The sequence below is a fragment of the Onychomys torridus genome, chromosome 9 (assembly GCF_903995425.1).
Source record: "Onychomys torridus chromosome 9, mOncTor1.1, whole genome shotgun sequence".
Taxonomy (NCBI): Eukaryota; Metazoa; Chordata; class Mammalia; order Rodentia; family Cricetidae; genus Onychomys; species Onychomys torridus.
This window is the reverse complement of record NC_050451.1, coordinates 234,388-260,367: the sequence shown is the minus strand read 5'-3', so window position 1 is coordinate 260,367 and position 25,980 is coordinate 234,388. Positions and strand designations below refer to the sequence as shown.

At 39.1% G+C, this 25,980-nt stretch overlaps 2 protein-coding genes across 4 annotated transcripts in view; one reads left to right on the top strand and one right to left on the bottom strand.

Moving 5' to 3' along the window:
- Positions 1–25,980, bottom strand: part of Dennd6a (DENN domain containing 6A) — a 57,308-nt gene that overhangs the window by 19,767 nt on the left and 11,561 nt on the right. For all 3 annotated transcript variants that reach the window (XM_036198944.1, XM_036198942.1, XM_036198943.1), the window contains exons 2-12: positions 24,167–24,205; positions 24,023–24,065; positions 18,318–18,430; positions 17,539–17,619; positions 15,091–15,196; positions 13,513–13,592; positions 12,405–12,467; positions 11,481–11,536; positions 6,264–6,386; positions 5,694–5,789; positions 2,043–2,137 (exon numbers count right to left, since the gene is read on the bottom strand). In XM_036198944.1, coding sequence (XP_036054837.1) covers positions 2,043–2,137; positions 5,694–5,789; positions 6,264–6,386; positions 11,481–11,536; positions 12,405–12,467; positions 13,513–13,592; positions 15,091–15,196; positions 17,539–17,619; positions 18,318–18,430; positions 24,023–24,065; positions 24,167–24,205 — 895 coding nt within the window. The remainder of the gene's footprint in view (positions 1–2,042; positions 2,138–5,693; positions 5,790–6,263; positions 6,387–11,480; positions 11,537–12,404; positions 12,468–13,512; positions 13,593–15,090; positions 15,197–17,538; positions 17,620–18,317; positions 18,431–24,022; positions 24,066–24,166; positions 24,206–25,980) is intronic.
- Positions 1–25,980, top strand: part of Pde12 (phosphodiesterase 12) — an 86,186-nt gene that overhangs the window by 57,896 nt on the left and 2,310 nt on the right. The gene's annotated exons all lie outside the window — the stretch shown is intronic.

The following is a 25,980-nucleotide window of genomic DNA, read 5'->3' as shown; positions in this document are numbered from 1 at the left end:
TGATTATAAATACTTGATTTAAAAAAGGGTTATTCAGTGTCTAATGTGAATAACAGACCACAAGAAGGGCTTAACATTAGCAGAGTCATCTTAATGTGCCTTTGCGTGTTTGCACATAAATCTTCTTGACTTAGAGCAAGTATTTTTTCTTTCCTATTGTGAAAACACCAAATCCACTTTCTCATTAGAAATGATCAGTTTCTAGTTAGAGCCAACATAAACCAGTACTCTTGGTTTTTTCTTCCACAGACATTATTCTTAGGTTTTATTTTTCCATTTAGTACAAAGTGGATATTAGGTAAAACACAAAAAGAACAACCTCTGCATTGGAACTAATTACCTTGCTGTGTTAAAACCAAACACACATTTCTAGGATAATTATAAACTTCTGAGCCTAAGAGACACTCTATTTTGCCATGTCTTCCCCCTGGGGCCTACAGGATGTGCTTTTTTTGTAATTCTATAGATTCTGTCTGTTTTGAGTTTTCAAAGTCAGAATCTCCATCAGGGTTTTATGCTGCACAACTTGAGTAGCATGAACAGTAGACCTGGCTTTGAATTCAAGAAGCCAGACTACATGCCCTAAGACATATACCAGACATTAAATCTGATGTCATGAATATGGCTCTAAACCCACTAGAAATAAAGGAAAAACAGACATAATGAACTGTTATCAAACTAAAAACGCTAGTGCATAAAAGGACTCTATCCAAAGAGTAAAAAGATAGTCCACAGAATGGTTCAAAATTTACAAAGCATGTCTGATAAGAGACCAGCACCCAGGCCTTTTGTTTTGTTTTGTTTTGTTTGTTTTCCTTTTTGAGACAAGGTCTCACTATGAGAACATGCTAACATCAGGTTGGCCTCAAACTCACAGAGATCTGCTTACCTCTGCCTCTCAATTACTGAGGTGCTGGCATTAAAGACATTTGCCAAAATGTCCAGCTTCCCTATGGTGATTTTTAAAACAAGTTTATCAGTTCATATTATGTCACTAATGGTTTCTGGCAAAAGTTTCCTATCTCTATTCCTAAAGGAACCTTTTTCATAAAAAGCAAAGTATTGTATTATAGTCAATCAGTCTAGATTAGTAAAAACCAACCTGATGATAAGTATAAAAATTAAAAACTTAAAAACCTCCCATGTCTTTTGTGAGTAGAGTAACTGCTGTTCTCTGAACTATCATTTGTATCTCTCAGCAAACTAATGAATTGACGGGAGCATGACAATGTTAGGGGTACCATTAAATTGGCATTTAAATTAAACATCCAATCTCAGAATGCATTTATTCATGTAATCAACACTTATTAACCTAATACTATATATCTTTTTCTCAAACAAAGCACAAACCTGTGAGGACTTCCTTAGTCAATACAATGCACAAAGCTACACAACACTTCTCTTAAGATCTACCTGAGAATTTCATGCCAAGTCTGGAATAATTATAGCTTTTTGTTGTTGTTTTTGAGACAGAGTTTCTCTATGTTAACAGCCCTAGCTGTCCTAGAACTTGCTCTGTAGACCAGTCTGTCCTGCAACTCAGAGATCTGCTTACTTCTGCCTCCTGAGCACTGGGATTAGAGGCGTGCACCACCACTGTCCAGCCTTTCCATCCTTATTTTGAGACAGGGTCTCCATTCTATAGCTCATGGTGTCCTGGAACTATGTAGTCCAGGCTGGCTTTAAACTCAAAATCCTCCTGCCTCAGTCTCCAGAGTGCTGGGATTATACATAGGCACCATGACTTCTGGTTATCATTTAGTTTTCTATATAAGACTTTCCTTGAGCAAACTAGAATTCCCAGTTGTATCTGGCTTATAAAGTAAAAGGCTCAGTTTCCCTGGGCTTTATAACAATGCTTTTGGGCGAAGCATATGCCCATTTTAGTGAGAAGCTGTAATGTAACTCTGTTCCAAAGGCTCTTCTCTAGGCTGTCTCTAAGAATGTTGCCAATAATATAAACAGCAAGAGACAAACACAAGGGGAGGTACAAGTAAGTGCCCATCCTATCACACACTGTAAACACTAAGTAGACATATTACCTGCAGGTTTAAGATCTCCTATTCGAATAATGTGTGGCCAGTGCTGTAGTGTCTTAGCAAAAAAGGGGTTGGTTACTCCTAAGATGACTGAGGGCCTGGATAAAAACGAGACAAAATAAAAAGGTGCAAAACAAAAAATTAAAAAGAATGTTAATTCACAGAAGAATAAAGGACAGTTTCTGAGTAGATGATATATAGAATATTGTTCCCTTTACTTGGTTTATTACATATCAACAGAACAAGTGACATATTCAGCATTAGACACATGAAGATAAAAAGATATGATATGATTATTTTTATTAGATTTACACATTTTATTTTGTGTGAGCGTTTTGCCTACATGTATGTTTCACATGTATGCTTGGGACCCTAGAAGACCAAATGAAAGCATCAGAGGCCCTGGAACTGGAGTTAAGGATGGTTGTGTGTCACCATGTGGGTGCTGGGCACCGTATCTGGGTCTTCTGCAAGAGCAGCCTGTCCTTTTAACTGTGAGCCATCTCCCCAGCACCCCCAAACATGATTAACACAGAATATAGGTACAGAGGTATACCCACTCAGTCATGACGCCAACGATTAAAGACAGTGATGAACAAGATGAGAATGAGGTACACAGTAACCACAAGGAGAACCAGGGTCTGCCAGGGTTTTCAAAGGGCAGACTCACCAAGACACAACACAGACAAGACCACGAAAGATGAGTAGTTCTCTGCCAAGTAAACAAGGGAGGTGAAGGCAACACAGAACAGTACATGCCAAGCAATGAGGTGAGGAGAGTCTCTACCCAGAACTACACAGATGGTAACAGGTACTTCAGCACTCCTGAGCAGACTGGGGCAGATAAACAGTTAAAGAGTCAAGGGCAGCACCAAGCATATATAGTTAATATGTTATCATGGGTTCTGTTTGTTTGTTTTGGTTTTTTGAGACAGGGTTTCTCTGTGTAGTCCTGGCTGTCCTGGAACTCACTCTGTAGACCAGGATGGCCCCAAATTCAGAGATCTCTCTGCCTCTGCCTCTGCCTCTGCCTCCTGAGTGCTGGGATTAAAGGTGTGCACCACCAAGCCCAGCTAATGCTATCTCATAAGCAAAAAGCAGTCACAAAGAATCAAGTGAAACTCTACCACATAAAGGTTATAGATCACTGTAGGTGTAGATTGGAAGATGCCCTGTAAGGAAGGGAGGCCTGGGGAAAAGCCACAGTGGACAGAGAAAAACAGAAGTCTGAAGAGGGAACTATGGAAAGAAGATGATAAATAGGTGGAGAGATGTTTTAGGGTGATGAACTGACCGAACTGAGTTAAGAGTTGTTCTGGGCCATGTTAAGAAGACATGTTTTAGATAACTAAGTCAAAACTAATACCACTTATCAAGAAAGTAATAGGAGATTAGCACAAAAAAAGAAGGAAATAAAAATAAATCAGTTAAACATGCTTAGTTTCACATGCATTAACACATATGTGTATGAAATGGGCATTGTGGAATATGCCTATAATCCCAGCACTTGGGAGGCAAAGGCAGTATGATCAGTGGTTCGAGATCATCCTAAACTACATTATCAAGTTCAAGGACACCCTAATGTATCAGGCCAGTTCTAGGTCAACAGTGCTAGGGATTGAGATCTCATCTCAAAAAGAAAGAACAGATATACAGGTGCAACATTCTACACCACCAAAACATAGGTCTGGGTGTTGGAGAGATCTAAGGAACAAAGACATATTTCAGTCATTGGTCTAGGATCTTTTAAGTTTCTGTTCTGTAGTTAGTCCAGAGTGGCCTTGAGCTCACCTCAGTCTTCCTGCTCAGCCTCTCAGTACTGAGATTACAGGAGTGAACTGCCATGACAAGTTAATATAGATTCTTCAAATTAATTACAATTAATTAAATATAAATTGTGTGTGAGAGAATGAGCCCAGGAGAGAGCACAAGAGCATGGGGGGGGGGGGGCAGAGGGAGAGATAGGTAGAGGGAGAGGAAGAGAAAGAAATGAAGATGCTCTTGTATCATGGCATGCTGGGGTGGGGATGGCATCAGAAGACAGTTTTTAGGAGTGGTTCTCTCCTTCCACCTTCCTGAAGCAGGGTCTTTCACTGTTTCTGTTGATGCAATGCACAGTCCAGGCTGGCTGGTGCACAAGCTTCCAGGGGTTTCTCCTGTCTCTGCAGGAGAGCTTAAACTACAGATGGATGCCACTGTGTCCAGTTGTGTACATGGGGTTTGGGGCTTGAGCCCCAATTGACAGCTTGCATGGCAACTGCTTTTACCTGCTTAGCCACCTCCTCAGCCTTAGTATAGGGTTGTAACTGAGACCATGGGTGCTGTTAAGGTTATATAGAAAATGATCTGTCTGAAAAAAGAACTCAGAAGACATTCTTTGATAACATCAACATTTAAGGGAAGGGCAGAGAAAGAAATCTACACATAAGACTAAAATATACCATAGGACAGCCAGGAGACAAGAGGATCAAGGATTCAAGTATTCTGAAGATAAGTGTGAAGTAGCTCTTCAATCCTACAAGAGGCTGAGGCACAGGGATCAAAAGTTCAAGGCCAGTCGGGGCTATGTATGGAAACTCTATCTTAAAAATGGCACATCTGCCATTCTTATAGTTAGAAGGTAGCACCAGGGGGCACAGAAATTCAAGTCTAGCCTACAGCACATGAGAGCCTGTCTCAAAAATCTGTGCAGGCGCATGCATGCGTATGTGTACACACACACACACACACACACACACACACACACACACACACACACTCACCCACGCACGCACACGGGCAATGGAGTTCTTGTTCATTACCTCAAGCAATGAGCATAAAAAATGTTTATGAATATTAAGAAGTTAGCCTCAGGTTTGGAGAGATGGCTCAGAGGTTAAGAGTACTGTCTGCCCTTTCAGAGCACTCAGGTTCATTTCTCAGCATCCACACTGTAGCTCACAACCATTGATAACTCTAGTTCCAGGGGATCTGATGCCCTCTGACCTCCATGAGCACTGCACACACATGGTGCATAAACATCCATGCAAACAAAACACTCATACACATAAAATAAAAATAAATTTAAAAAAAATAAATTCTATCAAAAAAAAAAAAAAAAGCACATCTTTAATGCCAGCACTTGGGAGGCAGAGGCAGGTAGATTTCTGTGAGTTTGAGGCCAGCCTGCCTGGTCTACAAGGTGAGTTCCAGGACAGCCAGGGCTATACAGAGAAATCCTCTCTCAACAAAACAAAACAAAACAAACAACCCTTCCCCAAAAACAGGAAGTTTGCCTGCAACACATACTGTGACATTAACAGAAAATCAAGAAGTAAAGAAAGTAAATGGAAATTATTTTTTTCCTTTAAAACTTTAGCTGAGAAAAGAAGATAAGCAATTATAAAACAGGAGTTAAAATGGAAAGAATATGATCATTTTCCCTTAATTGTTAATAACAACACAGATTCTATTACGTAAAATCTCTTAAAGAAAGTTAATAACTCTTCAAATCTTAAATTATTACCAACAGCTCCCCAAACCTTTTATAAAATCAATTTGTCAGTAAGTCAAAATTTTAAGTTAAAAATTTATTACACAACAAAATGTACTATACAATTCTACAAAGCACTGTAAATTACTACTTGGTTAACAAAAGGGACTACGTTTACTCACGGAGCTTGAGTGCGAGTAGTATATTCTTTGAATTCACTATCATGAATTGTGAAGTAAGGTCGAAAATCGCTAAAGTACTTTAATGGAGAAATACAGCTGTGGAACAGGAAGACACAAAATCAAGGTTCCAATCCATAACCATAAGACATCCATATAAACAATATATATCCGATAGACAAATCACTCCAATATTGCCTTTAGGTGAGCACTGATGACTAATATTAATTGTAACCTATCAAGGTCTAACTTACCGTAAGTGTGTGAGAGTGTGTGTGAGTGTGTGTGTGTGTGTGTGTATGTATGTGTGAGTGTGTGAGTGTATGTGTGTGTGTGAGTGTATGTGTGTGAGTGTATATGTGTGAGTGTGTGTGAGTGTGTGTGAGTGTGTGTGAGTGTGTGTGTGTGTATGTTATTCAAAGCAGCAGAAACATGGTTCTAGCTCTAACTGACCCTGAGTCAATCTTTTCATCCACTCTGAGAAAGCTGTTGCATGGACTGATGCAGTGGGTGGGGGAACATCACAGACTGGAAATACTGAAAGTATCTGCATCAAGAGTCCAATATACTCACTTAACAAGGGCCAGGACAGTTTCTGAAGACTCTGATGGTGACGGTGCCATAACCACCAGGGGCTCTCCCAACAGCACCAACTCCCAGAGCATCTGACTATGAAGGAAAACTGGGCAGAAACACCTAGAAAGTGTTTACACGGTACAAATACTTGATTATTGATCCAATTTTGTCTTTCAAATTCCCAAATAATCATTCTAAGACTTTCACATTGATATAAATTCTTCCTGATACTGAATGTGGCAATATGTAGAGACATAAGTCTCTCAAATATACATATATACATCTATGTGTATATATATGGATATCTCAAAGCCAGGTGTGAGGCACACTCTTGTAATACCAGCACTTGGAAGGGAGAAGCAGAAGGATCAGAAGTTCAAGTGAGCCCAAGATTTGTCTCAAAAAGAAAAAGAAGGGGTTGGGGATTTAGCTCAGTGGTAGAGCGCTTGCCTAGCAAGCTCAAGGCCCGGAGTTCGATCCTCAGCTCCAAAAAAAGGGGAAAAGAAATAAAAGAAAAAAAAAAAAAACCAAAAAATAAAACCAACTTATATATCAGCTTGACTTATTCCACTTTTTTTTTTTTAATAAAATTAGATGTAACGCATACAGAACAAATAACAACAATAAAAGTCTATCATCAAATTGTATTAACATAGGACAGGCCTATTTTATTAGCAATCCTGTTATATTTTAATTTCTATTCTTAGTATTTTGAAAGAAACAAAAGAATCTTCCAAAGGACATTTACTGTATGTCCATAACTAAAATTCAGTGCTAGGCTGGGGGCAGTTTTGCACAGAGCACCTGCTTTGCACAGTGCAAGGCCCCGGGTTCAATCTCTAGAATACACATAGATGCACACATTCTACAAAGAGAAAAGTCCACTCTTAAAAAAAAAAAAAAAAGCCAAGTGTGGAAGTAGGAAAAGGAAAAGAACAGAACAAGCAGTTCATCTGTGACTGGTTCTGATGAACTGAGGTAACTACCTTTGCAGCAGCCCAAGAGCGGAAGCTTCTGATATCAGAAAGATGACAACTCACAGGGGACCTCTACATGACAATTAATTCCCGGACAAACCCTCTTCCAAACAAAGACTGCATTTCTACAGAGACCCTAGAGTTAGTGTGGGCTGTGAGGACACAAGTCCACGAGTGTGTTTAAGTCAACTTTTACTTATTTAGTTTTCTTCTTGTTTGGTAACAATTTCTCCCTAGATTAGAGAAGAGAAAAAAAGTATTTCTAAACATCATAACCAATTTCACTAGTTAAAAGCACGAACTCTCCTCCCACCCACCCCCCAAAATGTAAGTACAAAAGCATGAGACAAATTTATGAGATAAAAAATAGATGGGTTAATTTAACTAATAAAAACAAAGACAAATGAAGATAGGGTCTCTCTTCACCACAGCTCAAGGATAAGGCAGAGGAGCTGTTCCTTTTCCTTCCTAAAGGTCTCATTGCCACAAGAGCCTGGTGTGTGTGTGTGTGTGTGTGAGAATATGAATGAGAATGAAAGTTCCTAACAGAAGCAAGTTTGGATTTACAAAGGTTCACAGCAAAGGGGGTAGAGTCCATTATGACAGGGAAGGCATGGTGGCTGCAGGTTTCATCTACTGGTAGGAACTGGTGGAAGCTTGGTTTATTAGTTTTCAACAAAGCAGGAAGCTGAGAGTTCAGATGGGGAAGGGATCCAGGCTCGAACTCACTCCCAGTGATTTACTCCCCCATCAGGATCCACCTCTTACATGGTACTAGTCACCCAGAACAGAACCTACCAGCTGGGACTCCACCATTAACAGTAGGAGACCGTCTGGCACAAGGGGTCAGGACAAGAGAAGGATATCCTCAGGGAGGGGTGCCTCAGAGAGGGAAGCATGCCTTCACTGGAGAGGCGGTCTAGTCGGGTGGTACACAGGGTCAGTACAAGGAGTCAAAGACTGAACAGGGGAAGGAGGGTCTCCATGTAGAGAGTGGCTAGATGTGGGGTGTCAGAGCCCAACGGAGAAAGGCATGTGCGCAGGATTACAGTGGATATGGTAAATTGTTTACAAATCAGTAAACAGACTTTAAAAATTGTAAAAGGTAATTTCTCAAGGAAAGGAAATATAAGTATGTAAAAGAAGAAAACAAAAAGAAACCCTGTCACATAGCATTGGAATTGAGAACATTTATTGTGACTTTGTGGTTTTTAACATATGTGGATAGAGAAATAAGTACATATATAAAAATTTATGTTTGTGTATCTATTATATGTGCATGCATTATCAGACTCAGCCAATGGGTCTGCCAGAATTACTTCACTCTGGAATTACAGGGTGTGAGGAGACCAGAAGTAACTATGTGCCTCTCATTGTACCAGGAATTACCTCCAAGTATCATCAGGTGGAGTCCCTGACTTGAAGAGACTGTAGTAAGAGAATGCTAGGTTCTTTCAACTGTTTCAGAAACTAGCCTTTAACTCATATTTCAACTTAAGAACTAAGAGAGCTAGTTCTGTGATTCAGAGGAAACTGAAAGCAGAGGTCCAGTCCATGGACAGTAATGTATGGAACTTGTCCTGGCCTAGTGAAAGCAGGAACATGGGCTTACCCTCAACTGCATCTCTACAACTCCAGGTGTCTTTTAAGATCTCTATCCTTTCTCTCGGAGTCTGAGTATAAAAATATTATTTCAGGGTTGGAGAGATGGCTCAGAGGTTAAGAGCACTGCCTGCTCTTCCAGAGGCCCTGAGTTCAATTCCCAGCACCCACATGGTAGCTCACATCTATAATAGGATCTGGTGCCCTCTTCTGACTTGAAGGCATACATGCAAACAGAACACTGTATACATAATAAATAAATATCATTTCAATATAACAAATGCCACTTACATTAACAAACATAAAATGAAAATGAGGCAGGTATTGTGCAAAAGCCTGAATTGTCAGCAGTTGGGAGGTGAAGACAGGAAGACCAAGTAAGCTTGAGGCCAGATAGGGCTACTGGAGAATCTGTCTCAAAAAACAAAAACCAAAATAAAGAAAGAAAAAGGACAGCTCTATACACAAAGTACTATCATAGGGAAAATATTAATGTAATCCTTAGATATTTTGCCTGAGATTATTTTTCATGGTTTAGTTTTTTTTATTTTTAAAAAGATTTATTTATGCTATTTTATATGTATGCATGTGTCTGTTCACCACACCCATGCTTGGTGTCCATGGAGGCCAGAAGAGGGCATCAGATTCCCCTGGAACTGGAGCTATGGATGGTTGTAAGCTACAAGTGGACACTAGGAATCAAACCTGAGTCCTCTGCAAGAGGAACAAACGCTCTACACCACTGAGCCACACTGTCAGCCCCTATGGCTTAGATTCTTCTTTTTTATTTTCTTTTTCCTTCTTCCTCTTCCCCCAAGATGAAAAGATTTAATACTCTCTGAACTTCAAAAAAAACTTTCTAGGACATCTAGGCATGATGGCACATACACTCACTCCTTCCACCTGGGAGACTGAGGCAGGAAGGCTATCCTGTCTCAACAAAACAAAATAAAAGCAACCTTACATACACATAAACAACAACAACAGCAACAACAAACCCCACAAAAACACCACCACAACAAAACTCCACAGAAAACAAAAATTTAGTAACTGAATTCTGAGTTAATTTATACAAATTCTTCAACTTATCCCTCAATGACTCAAGTATCAAAACTATCAACAGTATATAATCTCTATGTATCTTTTCTGTAGTACTGATTTATTTAATAGATACTCCATCTTTTTATTCAAAGTTAAAACTTTAAAAAATCTTAATTTTAAGCCTTATTTACAGCAAAATTGAGCCTTGCCAAAGATACAGAAATAGTTCCACTACCTCAAAAAATTCCCTCATTCTCAAGGTCCCTCTCCTTGGGTTTCTGGCCCTGTATTTTGCCTGCCAAAATTATGTAAAGGAAACCATCTATTAAGTAGTTTACAAAAGTCTGACATCTGTAATGAGCATACTGTCTTTGAAAGTCATTTATGCTGTTGTATCCAAAGATTCATTCATTCACTCTATTATTGCTGAGTGGTTTTCTATGTGAATGGGGATTTGAGTTATATCCTATTTCAGGCTACTATGAATAAAGTAACTTATTTATTTTTTTGGCCTTTAAAAAGATTTTATAGTATATATGTAATTTTTAAATTGTATTCATTTATTTTATTTTATTCACTCTTTGAAACATGGTTTCTCTGTAAATGCCCTGGCTGTCCTGTTACTCCCTCTATAGACCAGGCTGGCCTCAAACTCACAGAGATCTGCCTGTCTCTGCCTCCAGAGTACTGCGATTAAAGGGTTGTGCCATCACTACCCAGTTTCATATATTTTTATATATGAGTGTTTTGGCTGGGTATATATCTGTACACCAGGTATGTGCCTAGTGCCTGATGAGGTTGGAAGATGACACTGGATGCGCTGGAACTGGGGTTACCAGAAGTTCTGAGTCACCCGTGGGTGCTGGGAGTCAAACCTGGGTCCCCTGGAAGAGCAGCCAGTGCTCTTAACCTCTGAGCCATCTCTCTATCCTGATAGAATATGTTTTGATCATATTCTTTCCCCTTCCTCAACTCCTCCCAGATTCTTTTCACCCACCCAACTTCATGTTCTTTTCTTTCTCAAACAAATGGCCCAGAAAGATTAAAAAACAAAACAAAAAACCCAAAACAACAACAAACAAACAAACAAAAACACCAAAACAAAACGATAACAAGAAAGCATACAAGTTGTGTTGGCCATCTACTCCTGAGCATAGGCCCTGCCCCAGACTGTGCGTGATATTACCCATGTATAAAGCAAATTACGATATGCATGTATCTGTATGCAAGTCTTTGTACAAGCTGTTGTTTCTCTATTTTTCTTTACTGAAGTTTTAATTAAAGTTCAAATCTTGTGAAATTTCACCACAAAACTGAAAATTCAACTTAAAAAAACATCTCTTTTTGGTACATCTCCACAATACAACTTCCATACCAAATGAAACAAAAACTATTTGTCTTAACCACTGAGTACCCCAATGTGTATCTCCATTTTCCTATCTCATCAGATGCAGCTGGGACGGACCATTGGACTTTACCATTAAAACATAATGAGCATTTTCTTCTGGCTTATTCATATTCTCCATAAATTAATAACAATTATCACAAAGTAAAAAGACAAAGTAGTTAACAATTTTTTTTTTTTATTCTTTACCTGAAAAGATCCACCTCATGAACAGTAGGTAAAATAATAGATGTGTGTGTGTCTGCCTAAAGGATTAAAAGAAAAGAAGAAAATTAGGGGAGACAGCACTACATTTTACAGAAACTGTTTTTCAGTTTTGTTTTTAAGACAGGGTCTAATGGTGTAGGCTTGGTTGTCCTGGAACTCACAGTGTAGTCCAGGCTAGCCTTGAACTCCCAGATTAGTGCAGGGACTCAGGATGTGCACCACCATGCCTGGCTATCTTAAACCAAGTATGATTCACTCTGGTACATGACTGTACTGGAAGAGCAGCACTGAAAAGCGGAGGCAGAACTGATGCAAGTTCAAGGTCAGCCTCACCAGCAAGTTCCTGGCCAGACAGGGCTACACAGTGAGATGTTTATTCTGTATTTTCATGAAAGAGAGTGGGTCTTACCAGTCTCCCCTAATACAAAGACAGGAGAAAAATATGAACACTGTGGGTAGGAACCAACCCAATGGCCAGATGTGAGACCAGGCAACTCAGCCTACCATTATCAGTTTTCCTGCTGTTCTCAAGCTTTACTCAAAGAACAAAGGGAATGGTAGTAGAGTCACACCAACTGAAGAACAGAAATTGCTTTCAGAAAAATAAAAGTTCTGAATCCTCTTGACTGAGTCTTCTAAAATTAGGAGTCTGTTGGCTACCTTTCTAAGAGAAAACCTTTTCCAGAATCAAACCTCCTTTAAAAAGTATTTACTGTCCTTTTGTCCTCACAATTACAACATAAATTCTGGGTTCTCCAGGACCTACTGTGGTAGTAGCAAAAACAAAAGCCAAGAAATGGTAAAGTCTATCACCAATTAACCAAGAAAGTAGTGGGTGTTTCAGTATGTTCAGAAATGTATAACAGGCCCTGAACCTACACTGTGGGCATTTTAACATCATAGTACCTGCTGAGTTAACTGCACCATCTGAGTGGTCCCAGGCTTATCATGACACGTGGGAATCCGTACCTTAAAGACAGAGAGAGAAGGTATTACCTTCATCTGTATGAGAAGTGTTCTATGTGGCTGCTAAAAAAGACACACTCGGCACTTCTAAAATGCTATAAACACCAAGTATTTATTTCGGGTTTCAGAATTAACGATATTCATTTTTAGTTACTGCATAAATGGGGAACCAAAGTTTCCAAGTGAACAGAGATCAGTAAACTCCAAGAAGCAAATGTGCTGAAAAGCAAAGTCAGGACACCAGCCTCCTAGAGCTTCCTGCTTATCTTTCCAGTCTCTGCTTCATAATATACACACACCCAAACACACCCTCTCAAGCCTGCCAAATTTGTGTATAAATCCCACAGGAAACCATGGGAACTCTCAACTCAGTGCTATCAGTATTATTTTTTATGTTTGCCAAAGGGGTTGGGGGATACAAAACAAGCAAATCTAAAGGAACACTGTGAAGAATAAAGCCAATGTCACAAATACTTGAATTGCAAAGAGCCTGAGTACATTCACACAAAATCTGAGAGAAAATTCAATTAAACACAAAACAGTGGGTTGGGAATATAGCTCAGTGGTAAAGCACTTGCCTAGCACTTGTGAGGCCCTGGGTTCAATCCCTGATACACAGAGAGAAAAACAATGAAAAGAAAAAGAAAAAAAACCTCACTGTAACAGAATATTCCAAGATAAATATGCGTGGCCTGACGTTAAATGTTAAAGACCATTTAGATCTGAAAACCAATGGTTTTCTAGTTTATCTTAATTTTCAGCATTTCACACTCAATTCAACTGCTCTGTTTCTGCTTACCACCCATACTGCAGAATTTAACATTCCTGTGCAAACTCTACAAGGTACAGTGTCTGACTGGAAGGGCCTGGAATGTATGAAGGATTTTGTAAAGCAGGGTAACTGTGGTGTACTAGAATGCCTCACAGCAATAACAGCAGCAAAGGCAGTAGTACTACTAGATGTCATAGGATGTTAAAAACCAAAACCCACATGTGAGGTTTCTAGAGAGTTCTTTAAAGGGCAGGCAAGTGAGTGGTAAATTGTTACCTTCATTACTACCCCCATGATAGGCAGATGCAATGTTTTCCCTGGCACTGGGGCAGGCCATCGGTCAACATCATTACAAGCTGAAAATGTAACAAAATATTTTCTTAATAGAAGTGGAAAATTAAAATATTTAAAATGGACACTGCAAGATAAGTCTTCTTTTGTAACATGGGAGAAACATATTAGTAATAACAGCAGATAAAGTAAAGTAAAAGTGATGAAATATTTTGCTTACATTTCTTTCAGAAATACTATGTTCTAGGATATATATATATATATATATATATATATATATATATCTGTTAATTGTTCAATGGGAGCTTGAGAGATGGCTCAACAGTTAAGAGCACTTCCTGCTCTTGCAAATTACCTGAGTTTGGTTTTTGGCACTGATGTTAGGAAACTCACAACCACCTGCATCTCCAAGAATATGATGATATGATGCCCTTTCTGGTCTCCCCTCAGGTGTATACACACACACACACACACACACACACACACACACACACAAAGTGGTGTTTTGCCTTCATGTATGTCTGGGTGAGGGCATTAGATCCCCTAAAACTGGAGTTACAGACAGCTGTGACCTGCCACATGGAAGCTGGGAACTGAACCCAGGTCCTCTGGAAGAACAGTCAGTGTTTTTAACCACTGAGCTATTTCTCCAGCCCAATAATTTTTTTTTAATTAAAAAGAAAGACGTGTTGAATGACAAATAGGTTCGAGGCCAGTTTTCTTAATTATTTTTGAACTACTAAAATGCTGCACACTACGGATTTCTGTTCAATAGTTCTCCAAGAACTATCAGTTGAAAACATTATTCCTAACTCTAATAAACATCATTTATGTTGTTACAGTAGATAGGACCACATAGCTCTTTCGGTATTTATAGGTAAAGATGCCAGACCAAAAATTTTGTGTCTCTCTCACATCATGTAAGTCTTAAATCCTCTTCTGATTCTTTAGACTATCAACTTCTACTTATTAAAACGTTCACTAATTGGGGGTGAAAAGATGGCTATTGTTGAGTGCTAACAGATCTACCAAAAGACCCAAGGTTGGTTCCCAGAACCCATGTCAGGCAGCTCACAACCACTTGTAACTCCAGCTCTAAGGGATCTGATACTTATGATTTCCAAGGGCACCTGCACGCATGTAGCGCGTGCACGCACACACACACACACACACACCACACCGGGGGAGAAACTCAGTACAGTGCTTGCTGTACAAGCACAAGGAACTGAGTTTGATCCCCAGAACTCACAGAAAAGGCCAGGCATGGGAATGATGCATGGTTGTAATTCAAGCACTGAGGAGGAAAAGGACGCTCACTGAGGCTCACTGGCCAGTCAGCCGAGCCTAATTAGAAAGACCCGGGTCTCAGTAAGAGATCCTATTTCAAAAATCAAGATGAACTGCTCCTGAGGAAACTACAAAAGTTTCACCACTGGCTTCCACACACATGCTCACAGATTTGCATGTGCACTTACACACACATGCATCTGAACACATGGATTTGCCCACATGAACAGATACACTTGCACACAGAATATATAACTAATGTAATATTTAACTTACCTGCTTCCAAGTAAGGTTCATTTTTTTCAAAATACTCTGGTGCTATCTGTTTGAGTACGGTGTGAAAAAAATGAATATAAGGTAGTTTGCTGATCAAAACCAGGGACTGAAGAAAGAAAGGGGACAAAAGTTTTTAATGCCTAATAATTATAATTTAGGTTTGACATTTAGTTTTGCATGAACAATTATTAATGAGCTAAAATTTAGCAAAAATGTATGGATTTTTAAATTAAAAGTTTTTTTATAGTACAATGTTAAAAGAAAATACAACGTCATAACTGGGGAATGCAAAAAGTTTAATCTTATTATTATGCTTTAAGAACTAAAGGCATATCACAGATATTCCTGCTCTTAAGTAAACAAGTTCCCCCACAAACAAACTAATATAATGGACAATGGTAAAAGCCAAGTATAACTGTTAGTTTGAACTTGAGACAATTGATAACTACCTGGGAAGGGGATATCAAGGAGTGACCCTCTGTATCAGGCTGGCCTATATCTGTAGAGATAAACTTCATGATGCTAAATAAGTAGGAAGACCCACCTACTGTGGGTGAAACCATCCCCGAGGCAGGGATCCTAAACTAAGAGTGAAAAGAACAGGCGGAGCATGCTATGGATGCAATCATATGGATGCAAGTCATCAGTGTGTCAAGCTACTGCCTCTGTGACCTCTCCACAAAGGTGGACTATACAGAACCCAGAACTAGGACTAACATAAGCTATGTTCTCCCCTAGGTTGTTTGGGTCAGGGTATTTAACACAGCAATAGAAACAAATTAAGATACCCACCTATTGCCGACAACACAGCAATATCAAAAATTAGCCACATGAAGTCTTTCTACTAAAGAAAGAACAAACTATGATGCTTGGCCCAAATTCCTATGACTGTTAGTTCTACAGTCCAGCTGTCCTAACCTAGCCACACACTTAAAAATTGCAACTTCATGGGGTGGTGGTGGTGGTGGTGGTGGTGGTGGTGGCGGCGGCAGTGGCACACGCCTCTAATCCCAGCACTCAGGAAGCAGAGCCAGGCAGATCTCTGTGAATTTGAGGCCAGCCTTGTCTACAGATCGAGATCCAGTACAGGTACCAAAACTACACAGAGAAACCCTGTCTTGAAGAAAAAAAAAAAAATGCAACTTCTAGTATAACTTTAGATACAAATTACACTGATTTTTAAGTGTAGTTCTTCTTCCTTCAAAGATGCAACTTTTTTTTAAAGATTTTATTTTTATTTATGTGTATATGTGTGGGTGTCCACAAAGGCCAGAAGAAGGCTTCAGATCTCCTGGAGTTGGAATTATAGGTAGTTGTAAGCCTGTCTAGTGTGGGCACTGGGAAGTGAACTGGCATCTTCTGCTACAGCAGTAAATACTCTTAACAGCTGAGCCATCTCTCCAACCTCCAAATTGCTTTCTACCTTTCTATCTAGCATCAATTGATGGGCATTGAACATCCTGATGACAGATGGAGAAGGCATGTCCTAATAGCTCATGTTAGGCAGACTGATTCATTTTCCTTTAATTTATAAAAAAGACTGTCATGTAGGTTGGAAACAATACAGCAAAGGTGTTGCTAATTTTACTTATTGACTTATGGAAAATAGAAAAAACAAAACACAAAAACCAGTAGGTTTTCATGGATGTCAGATCATTACCACTTGTTTACTTTCTCCCTTATTCTCCACTGTCAAATGCAGGAGAACTCTCCCATGTATTAACTGAAACACTACAGCTTACCAGAAGTCTAGTGCAGAGAGAGACAATGCAACAGTTAAAAGTTACAAAACAGGGCTGGAGAGATGGCTCAGGGGTTAAGAGCACTGGCTGCTCCTCCAGAGGTCCTGAGTTCAATTCCCAGCAACCACACCGTGACTCACAACCATCTGTAACGAGATCTGGTGTCCTCTTCTGGCCTGCAGTCAGAACACTTTCTACACAGTAAATGACTTAAAAACAAAACAAAACATGGTGGCACACCCCTTTAATCTCAGCACCCAGGAGGCAGAGGCAGGTGAATTTCTGTGAGTACAATGAGGCCAATCAGGTCTAATAGCAAGCTCCAGAACAACCAGGGTATAGTGTGTGTGTGTGTGTGTGTGTGTGTGTGTGTGTGTGTGTGTGTGTGAGTGAGAGAGAGAGAGAGAGAGAGAGAGAGAGACCCTGTCTAAAAAAATGAATAAATAAATAAGATGGGCAGGTGCCTATAATCAAAAAAGCACAGGTAAAACAAAAACCTTAGACATTATTAATTCTAAATATTCCTACTTTAGGGTGGGGAATTGAGGCATTGAGGCAGGGTCTCATGTAGCCCAGGTTGGCCTCAAATTCATGCTTCTTCTATCTCTACCTCCCAAGTGTTCAGACCATGGGCAGATACCATCAAGTCTACTCTTCACTTTTCTAATCACAACATAAAAATATTAACAGTTCATATAAAAATTACCTTCTGAAAGTAGCCTCTTTTAAGAGTTTTATCTCGAACTTGTCGAAAATATACATATCCATAAAAATATGCAGGATCTTTCTATGAAAGAAGAAATAAACATGTATACACATATGTATAGATATCCTTTAACAGTAGTACCATTGGACTTCTTTAAGAACCTAAGTCAATATGTGAGCAACACACAAAAGTTAGTCCTATATTCCTACCAACAAACAAAACTCAGAAGAATAAAGAACCTGTCAACTTGCCCAAAGATTAAAACTGCAGCCTAAGAACTAGAGACGGGATTTTCTCTAGAAACCCATAAGTTTATGTTCTTTATTCACATCAAAACTAGCAAACTATAATCAGAAAACCATCAATTTCAGTATTTTCCCCAATGCTACATTGTTTCTTAGATTTTGCAGTAAATACCTGTAGTTATAACAAAATCTGAGGTACTGGCACAGGGAAGACTCCTCAAGTATGACAGTATTTACTGTATAATGTCACTCCACCTGCACACCTCAACAGATCACAATAAGCAAAGCTCCTCCTCACTCTGCTAGTCGATTTTTATCATTGACAATGGCATCATTTCCAGAATAGTAACTTCATAGTAATTCCACTCACATACTGAATCCTTATCATTTAGACTTTCTTTGAGAACCCCAGGTAGTTAATAGAGTAGCCCGCCAAAAGTCAAACAATAATGAAATGTCGTAAAAGGTGAAGGAATATACTAGCTCTATAGCAACGAGTTATAACGTTTCCTCTCACATGGACATTTTTCCAACCTTTAAGTAAACTGGTAAATCTTTGTCAAATTGATCGAGGAGACAGTGCAGGGACACCCTCCTTCCAGAAGACTGCCGGAATCTAAAACAAAACTGGGTGTCTCCAAGACAACCTAATGAAAACAAAGGGGAGAGCCAGTCAGGATGGTGTCATGTGACATTTATCCAGTCTGATCAATATTAGAGTGCAAGAACTTCACAAATAATTTAAACACAGGTCTTCATGTTGAGAAGGAGGAGGAGGAGGAGGAGGAGGAGGAGGAGGAGGAGGAGGAGAAAGAGGAGGAGAAAGAGGAGGAGGAGGGGAGGAGAAAGAGGAGGAGGAGGGGAGGAGAAAGGAGGAGGAGGAGGAGGAGGAGAAGGAGGAAGAGGAGGAGGAGGAGGAGGAGGAGGAGGAGGAGGAGGAGGAGGAGGAAGAGGAGGAGGAGGAGACAGCTTAAAATTTCTAGGATTTAGCCAGGAATGGCAGTGCACACCTTTAACCCTGGTACTTGGGAGGCAGAGGCTGGTCTACAGAGTGAGCTCTAGAACATCAAGAGCTACAGAATGAAACCGTGTCTCAGAAGCACAAACAAAATAAATCAAGGCTTGCTCAAGGACACCTTGCTAGTTAGAGGGAAAAGTCCATCTTAATTCTTAAGTGTCTCTGCACTCTTTCCTGCTTCATTTCCCAGTGCCATTGCTTTAATTTGTCTGCATATGATCTCATCTCACAAATATAAACAAACAAAGCTAAACACACACACACACACACACACACACACACACACACACACACTTCTTGTTCAAATCTACATCTATATGAACTTTTGTTTTTCTGTTTTGATTCTGAGATAAGGTCTCACTATGTGGATGTCCTGAACTCTCTGTGTAGACAAGGCTAGTTTTGAACTCAGCAATTTGCCTGCCTCGACCTCCCAAGTCCTGGGATTAAAGGTGTATGCCACCATATCCATATATACAAAAGTTTTTAAAAATCTTTCTGAGCTAGGGTCTCATGTAGCTCAGGCAGGCCTCAACTTGCTATGCAGCCTTGAAGTCCTGATCCTCCTGCCCCTACCTCCCTCGTGCTGTGATTACAGTTATGCCATCACGTCAATTCTATGTAGTACAGGGCAGTGAACACAGGGACTCTTGCATGCTAGGTAAATACTACATCCACTAAACTACAGCCCCAGTTTCCAAATACAGAAACTTTTAAAAGCAGACAAAGCTGTAGTGTTTTGGGATACATGACCCAGTGATGAAAAAAATAGTAAGAAGGAAAATATGAAGCCTTTATTCTAACAATCAGCGGCTACACGTGGAGGAGGGAGCCAGGAGTCACAAGAGGCTTGAGGAGGTTCTAGCAAAGTTGTATTAATTGGTCCCGTATCTTTTACATTCCACAAGATTCAGTAAGAGTCCAAGTAATCAACTTATTATCTTAATCATCTGATTAACAATTAATTTTCAACTTTAATCATCTTAGCAAGCCTCTTAAAATGCAAATTTTAATTAAACTTGTCAGTCAATAATTACTTTAAAAAACCATTAAACTCTAAAATTTAGCTCATTAAAACCCACGCCAGCTGGTGGAAATGGCTAACCCAGTGCAATGACTCGACAGGTGATTATACTCAAGCCTGATGAACATGGCGGTCAGTCCCCAGAACCCACAGAGGAAGTAGAAAACTGAGCTTGGCAGCTGTCCTCTGGCCTCCACCAACGCATGCCAGCACAGTGGACCAACACGGTGCACCAACGTGTATATGCGCACGCATACACACAGAGCAACAGTTTTTTAAATTATAGTAAATTAAACTTTAGATACTTGCAGTAATCACTTAGATTTTTCCCAAGTAATATGTTAGAATATAATAATGCTCAATATTTTTACAATTACATATGTAACTACTTTTTTATTTTTCTTATATGACATTCTAAATAGGAAACATAAACTTCACAATTGTTCAATCTTTTCAAAAGCCAGATTAGGTAAGAGAATCTGGGTTCAATTCTCAGCACCCACATGGCAGCTCACAACTGTCTATAACTCCAGTTCCAAGAGATCTGACACCTTCATATAAACATACATGCAGGCAAACACCAATGCACATAAAATTTAAAAAGTACAGAAGTATAAAAGTTTAGAAGTGAAGAAGTGTATTAGTGTAGCCTCTACACTAACACCAGTCCATAAACTTGCTCCTGACACATGACACATAAGTATGTAAGTTGAAAACATCTAAAAGCTTTTCTAGCAGTCTGATACTAGTGTGGTAAATTTATAGTTATATTTTGTTTTACTGATATTTTAAAATTTCCCTTTTCTGACATTTTGTTTAGCTTGCATTTTACAAAAGTATTGGTCCACACTGACATAAAAAAAAGGTCCTTCAACATAGATAACTGAAGGAGTAAGCTGTATATTACAGTGTCCTTGCTGCTAAACACAAATACCCTCTGCAAGCCAAGTCTACCCACAATGAGGACTGTCGTCGTTCTTGAATTCATCACTACTTAAAATTCTCTCTGAGACTAAGTTTTTCCTTTGACGTATCTAAAATATGAAGATTACTGTCCTTGAGTATTCAACATGGCTGCATTCAGATGGTAATAAAGGTTAATAATGAGGAAAGTCTGGCATGTGTAGCTGAGGGCAAGCACACTTTAAATTCATACTCAGATAAATGCACTCAAAAGGCAAGAAAAAGCCCAAGTTTTTGTTTTGTTTTGTTTTTGTTTTATAAAATCATGAAGATTTAAGGTGTACACGAAGGGAATGTTGTGGATTGACAAACTAAAACTAATTCACTATGAATTGTAAAAACATTTTTTCCTGTGTAGTTTTCATACAGTCTAAAATGCTAATCTACTTCTTCTTCTTCTTGTTTTTTTTTTTTTTTTTTTTTAGAGCTGGGTGGGGTGGACAGGGTGGTATATCTTGGAAAGGAAATCTTGATTTATGACTCTTTCCTAAAATCTGCTCTGCTGTGCCAAGACTTCCTTCCACAGCAATAAAACTATTTTGGAAATTTTAAATCAATCTCAAAGTTGGCACAGTAATTATAACTTCCATTTGCAAGACACAGAGGAAAAACAGTGATTTGGATAACCATAATGGGCTCTGGGATCTGAGATGCTCTCTAGAGCATGCTTGGTAGACTATCAAGATGCTGTTTTCAATATCATTTTCCCAATTTCACTTACATGTTCCAACCATGCTTTGAGCAAAATAAATCACAATTCATTAGATGGGCAGCTTATTAAAAAGACATTTAAAAAAATCTGTAGGTCATTCATATGCCTAAACTATTAGAATTTGTATTTACATAGATTTACACTTGAGTTTAAACTTACAAAAAGAAAAAAAATGATCCACCCAGATACTATTAAATAAGTTATCAAAAAGGCTATCAAGTGTCAGGTGTAGTGGCACATGTCTTTAGTCCAATCACTGAGGAGGCAGAGACAGGTGGATCTCTGTGAGTTCAGCAAGTTTGGTCTCCATAGAGAGTTCCAGGGCAGCCAGAGGTATATAGTGAAATCCTGTTCACCACCACCACCACCCCAAAACAAAACAAAACAAAACAAAATAAGGCTATCAAGTAGCTCAGTGGTAGAGTTCTTGCCTGGCATGCACAAGGTCCTAGGTTCAATTCCCAATACTACAAATAAATAAATTTTAAAAATTTTAAAGGTTGTCAAAATACCATGAAATTAACTTTTTTAGCCTTGATATTTAGAGGAGAAAGGAAGTTTTTCCTCTAGTTTCTGGGGTTCAGTGGCTAGGATCTGTACATTAAAATATTAACAATAGTAAAGACTTAGTTGTATATGTTAATAAGCCTTTAATCCTAGCACTTAGGAGGCCAAGGCAGGTGAACCTCTGTTTGAGGTCAACCTTGTCTACAAAGAGAATTCCAGGACAGCCAAGGTTACACAGAGACTCTCTCGAAAAACTGGTGGGTGGGTGGGGGAGGATAGAAAAGACTTACTTTCACATGTTTATGAAAACCTTACAGAAAAAGTTGACACCCCAAAGGAAGTTAGATCTGGGAGCTTACATACAATTTTAGCAGAGATTAAATTCCAGATCCATTAAAAAGCTTGGCCTTCTAGAAGTAATAAACTGTGGGAAGGTAAACATATATATGAAAAAAAGATTATTTAGCAAAGTTTGTTTATGATGATTCAAGTCAATGCCATCTCCAGCAAGAGGTAACAATCTTGGGCCAGTCAAATGGCTCCTAGAGTAAAGGCACTTGCTGCACAAGCCAAGAAACCTGAGACTGACCTGTGGAACCCACTTAACAGGGTAGGAGAGGATGAATTCTGAGTTGTCCTCTGACCATGCCCGCCATGGTATGTGCAGCTACACACACACACACACACACACACACACACACACACACAGACAGAGAGAGAGAGAGAGAGAGAGAGAGAGAGAGAGAGAGAGAGAGAGAGATGACAGCCAGTTATAGATTGATAGGCTATAACACAATCAACTGGGATTCCAATCACAGAAAGTCAATTCATCCTGCAAGCCATACATTTTAGCTCACTTTGAGTGCTAGAAATCCAAACCAACACTCACTACATTCAGCACTGGATATGTAAACTTCATAAGGAAAATGTTAAATGAAATAAGGATAGAGTCAGACAATTTCTCTGTCATGATATTGTGGACGAAAACCAGTTCTAACCAGTTCAGATCAGGACAAAAGCCCGACTTGACCCACAGCAACATCTATTTTACTAGGAAACTGGTTTTCTTTCATGTCTCTTGCCAAGGCAGAGCTCCACATGTATCAGAGAAAAATCAAAACTGCAAGCCTTTATGCAGAAAGAAATTAACAGTAATCTTTCAAATCTCCCAAATCAAATAATTGGCCCGAACTGTCAGGACATAACCACAAAAGAAAAGGAAACTGGAGGAACTCTGCCTTATGGGTTCTGTGTGTGGCCTGAGGAACTGAGTGTTCTGGTTACTTTAAGTTTATGAAGCTGTTTTAAAAGTAAAACACTGAGGTAGCCTGAGAGATGTCAATGATCAGGACTACACAAGCACAGTTCGTAGGAACCAGAGAACGCAAGCTTAATAATAGGAAAATGTGTACATGGTTCTTTAAACTAAGTACTATTTCAAGAGCTTTACATGAAGCAGCAACTCATATAAACAACTGCAAATAATTGATGAGAGCAATTTCACAACTATATTCTTGCTGGTTTGTGAATTTTTAGAATATTTGGAGCTAGTGATATCGCTCAGTGGTTAAGAGTGCTTACTGCTCTTTCAGAGGAATTGCTGACCTCTTTTGGCCTCTGAGAGCACTGCACTCATGTGCACAAACCCACATTCAGCTATACACACATTTTTTTAAAAATTTTTTTTACTGCCTTTGCACAATTCCAGGCAAATTCCTAAGTTCTGAATTGAAATTAAACTATACACTTTAAGTTACCAAATATACTATCCTATCTTTATTTTAGAATTTATTGCTCTTCATATGTTTTATCTCACCATACTTTAACAGTTACTTTAAGAGCTAAAAAAAGTGAAATCAACAATGTATCATTAAACAAAAACTCAAAATCATTGATGTGTTGACCTAAAACTGAGTGTGCATTCCAATGTGCCATATTGGTTACTTGTCATATATGAAGACTATAACCCATATTAGGACAAGATTCAAGAGAAACACTATATGATAAATAGTCACCTGAATTTGAGTCTGGAAAGGACAAATAGCAAATATTGGTTTTCTGAAAAAGAAAACAAGAGCTATCAATGCTGGCATTCACACACACCAATAAAAACAAGCAAAATATAACAGTAGACTCTACAGAGAAACATATTCACTTACTTCTTTATCAGTGAGTTTGGAATGTTGAGGATAAATTACCTGGAAGAAAAAGGTTAAATTATGTTAGCATACAATGGGTACTTCTAAAATTCTAGTAGGCTGTGGCCAAAAGTTCTTAAGAAATCACAGCTGATGCTGGGATGCCATCTATAGTCACAGCTCCTTGGATGTCATTGATATTCACAGCTCCTTGCGAGGCTGGGTAAAGAGGATACCTTGAGCCTGATAGTTCCAGGACAGTCCAGAAAACATGGTCAGACTGTCTCAAACAGAATTAAATATTAAATATTTTTTAGTAACAAAATAAGAAAGAAAGTAAAACTTATATTAGTCTAAAAATTATATCAAAATCATCTCTAAGACTGGTGAAATCTAAACTCATTCTGTTTGAAATTTAAAATGGAAAGAAAACATAATCCATATTTCAACTCATACCTGTTCAAGAAATAATACTTTTCAGTTGATTCCATGAGTACTATATATCAAATACTTAAGAGAAAAATGCCAAGGAAAAAGTTACCTGAAATTTAAAAAGTCTCTGCCATAAAGCCTACCCTAAACACACACCCCTCACTCCTTTAAATACCCATGACGTATTTTCCTACTTTAGTCCCTGCAGGGGCTGTACAAGTCCATGCCAGAACCAGCAATGGTCAACAGAAGACTCAAGAGCATTCATCCTGCAGATCAACCACTTCCACGAGTGATTAAAAAGCAGGTTCTAGCACGATATGGTGGCACAAGCTTATAATCTCAACATGCATGAGGCTGAGGCAGGGTTTGAGACTAGCCTGGGATGCATAGTAAGTTTCAGGGCAGCTTGGGCTACAGCACAACTCAGTCTCACAAAAGTTCTAGAAAGAAAGAAAACAAACAAACAAACCACTCCTGGGGTTGGGGACTTTAGCTTATTGCCTAGCAAGTGTAAGGCCCTAGGTTCCGTCCTCAGCTCTGAAAAAACAAACAACAACAAAAAAACAACACCCTATCTCCTCAAGAAAGTAAGCATTCAATACTCCAGCACTTCTAGTTTGTTGTTGTTGTTTTGAGACAGACTCTCATATATCCCACACCAAGCTGTCTGAGATTGAGAGGCCCACAAATGTATACATAGGCCCACAATTTAGTATTTCCTATATACTAGGTATTATGACTCAGAAGTTTGTTCTTGGTGGTTTTGGCTTTTTTGCTCTTTGGGGGCCCTCCACACAGCTCCCACATAAATCACACACACAGAGGCTTATTCTTAATTACAAATGCCCAGCCTTAGCTTGGCTTATTGCTAGTCAGCTGTCCTTAAATTATCCCATCTATCTTTTGCCTCTGGGCTTTTATCTTTCTTTATTCCTGTATACCTTTTCTTTCCTTCTTACTTCATGTCTGGCTGTGTAGATGGGTGGTTAGGTAGCTGGCCCCTAAAGTCATCCTCCTTCTCTGGCAACTTCTTTCTTCCCCAGATTTCTCCTTCTATATATTCTCTGTCTGCCAGCCCCACCTATTCTCTCCTGCCTCACTATTGGCCAGTTCTTTATTAGACCATCAGGTGTTTTAGACAGGCACAATAACACAGCTTCAGAATTAAACAAATGCAACATGAACAAAAGTAACACACCTTAAAATAATATTCTACCACAGAAGTCTGTAAAATTTCTAGTTTGAAGTAGTTTGTAATTTAGTTTTTGTTGTTTTGTTTTGTTTGAGACAGCTTTTTGCTATGTAGTCAAGGATGGTCTTGACCCCCTGTCCTTCTGGCCTATACTTCCCAAGTGCTGGAATTACAGATGTGAACTACCATGCCTGGTTTTGTTTTGTTT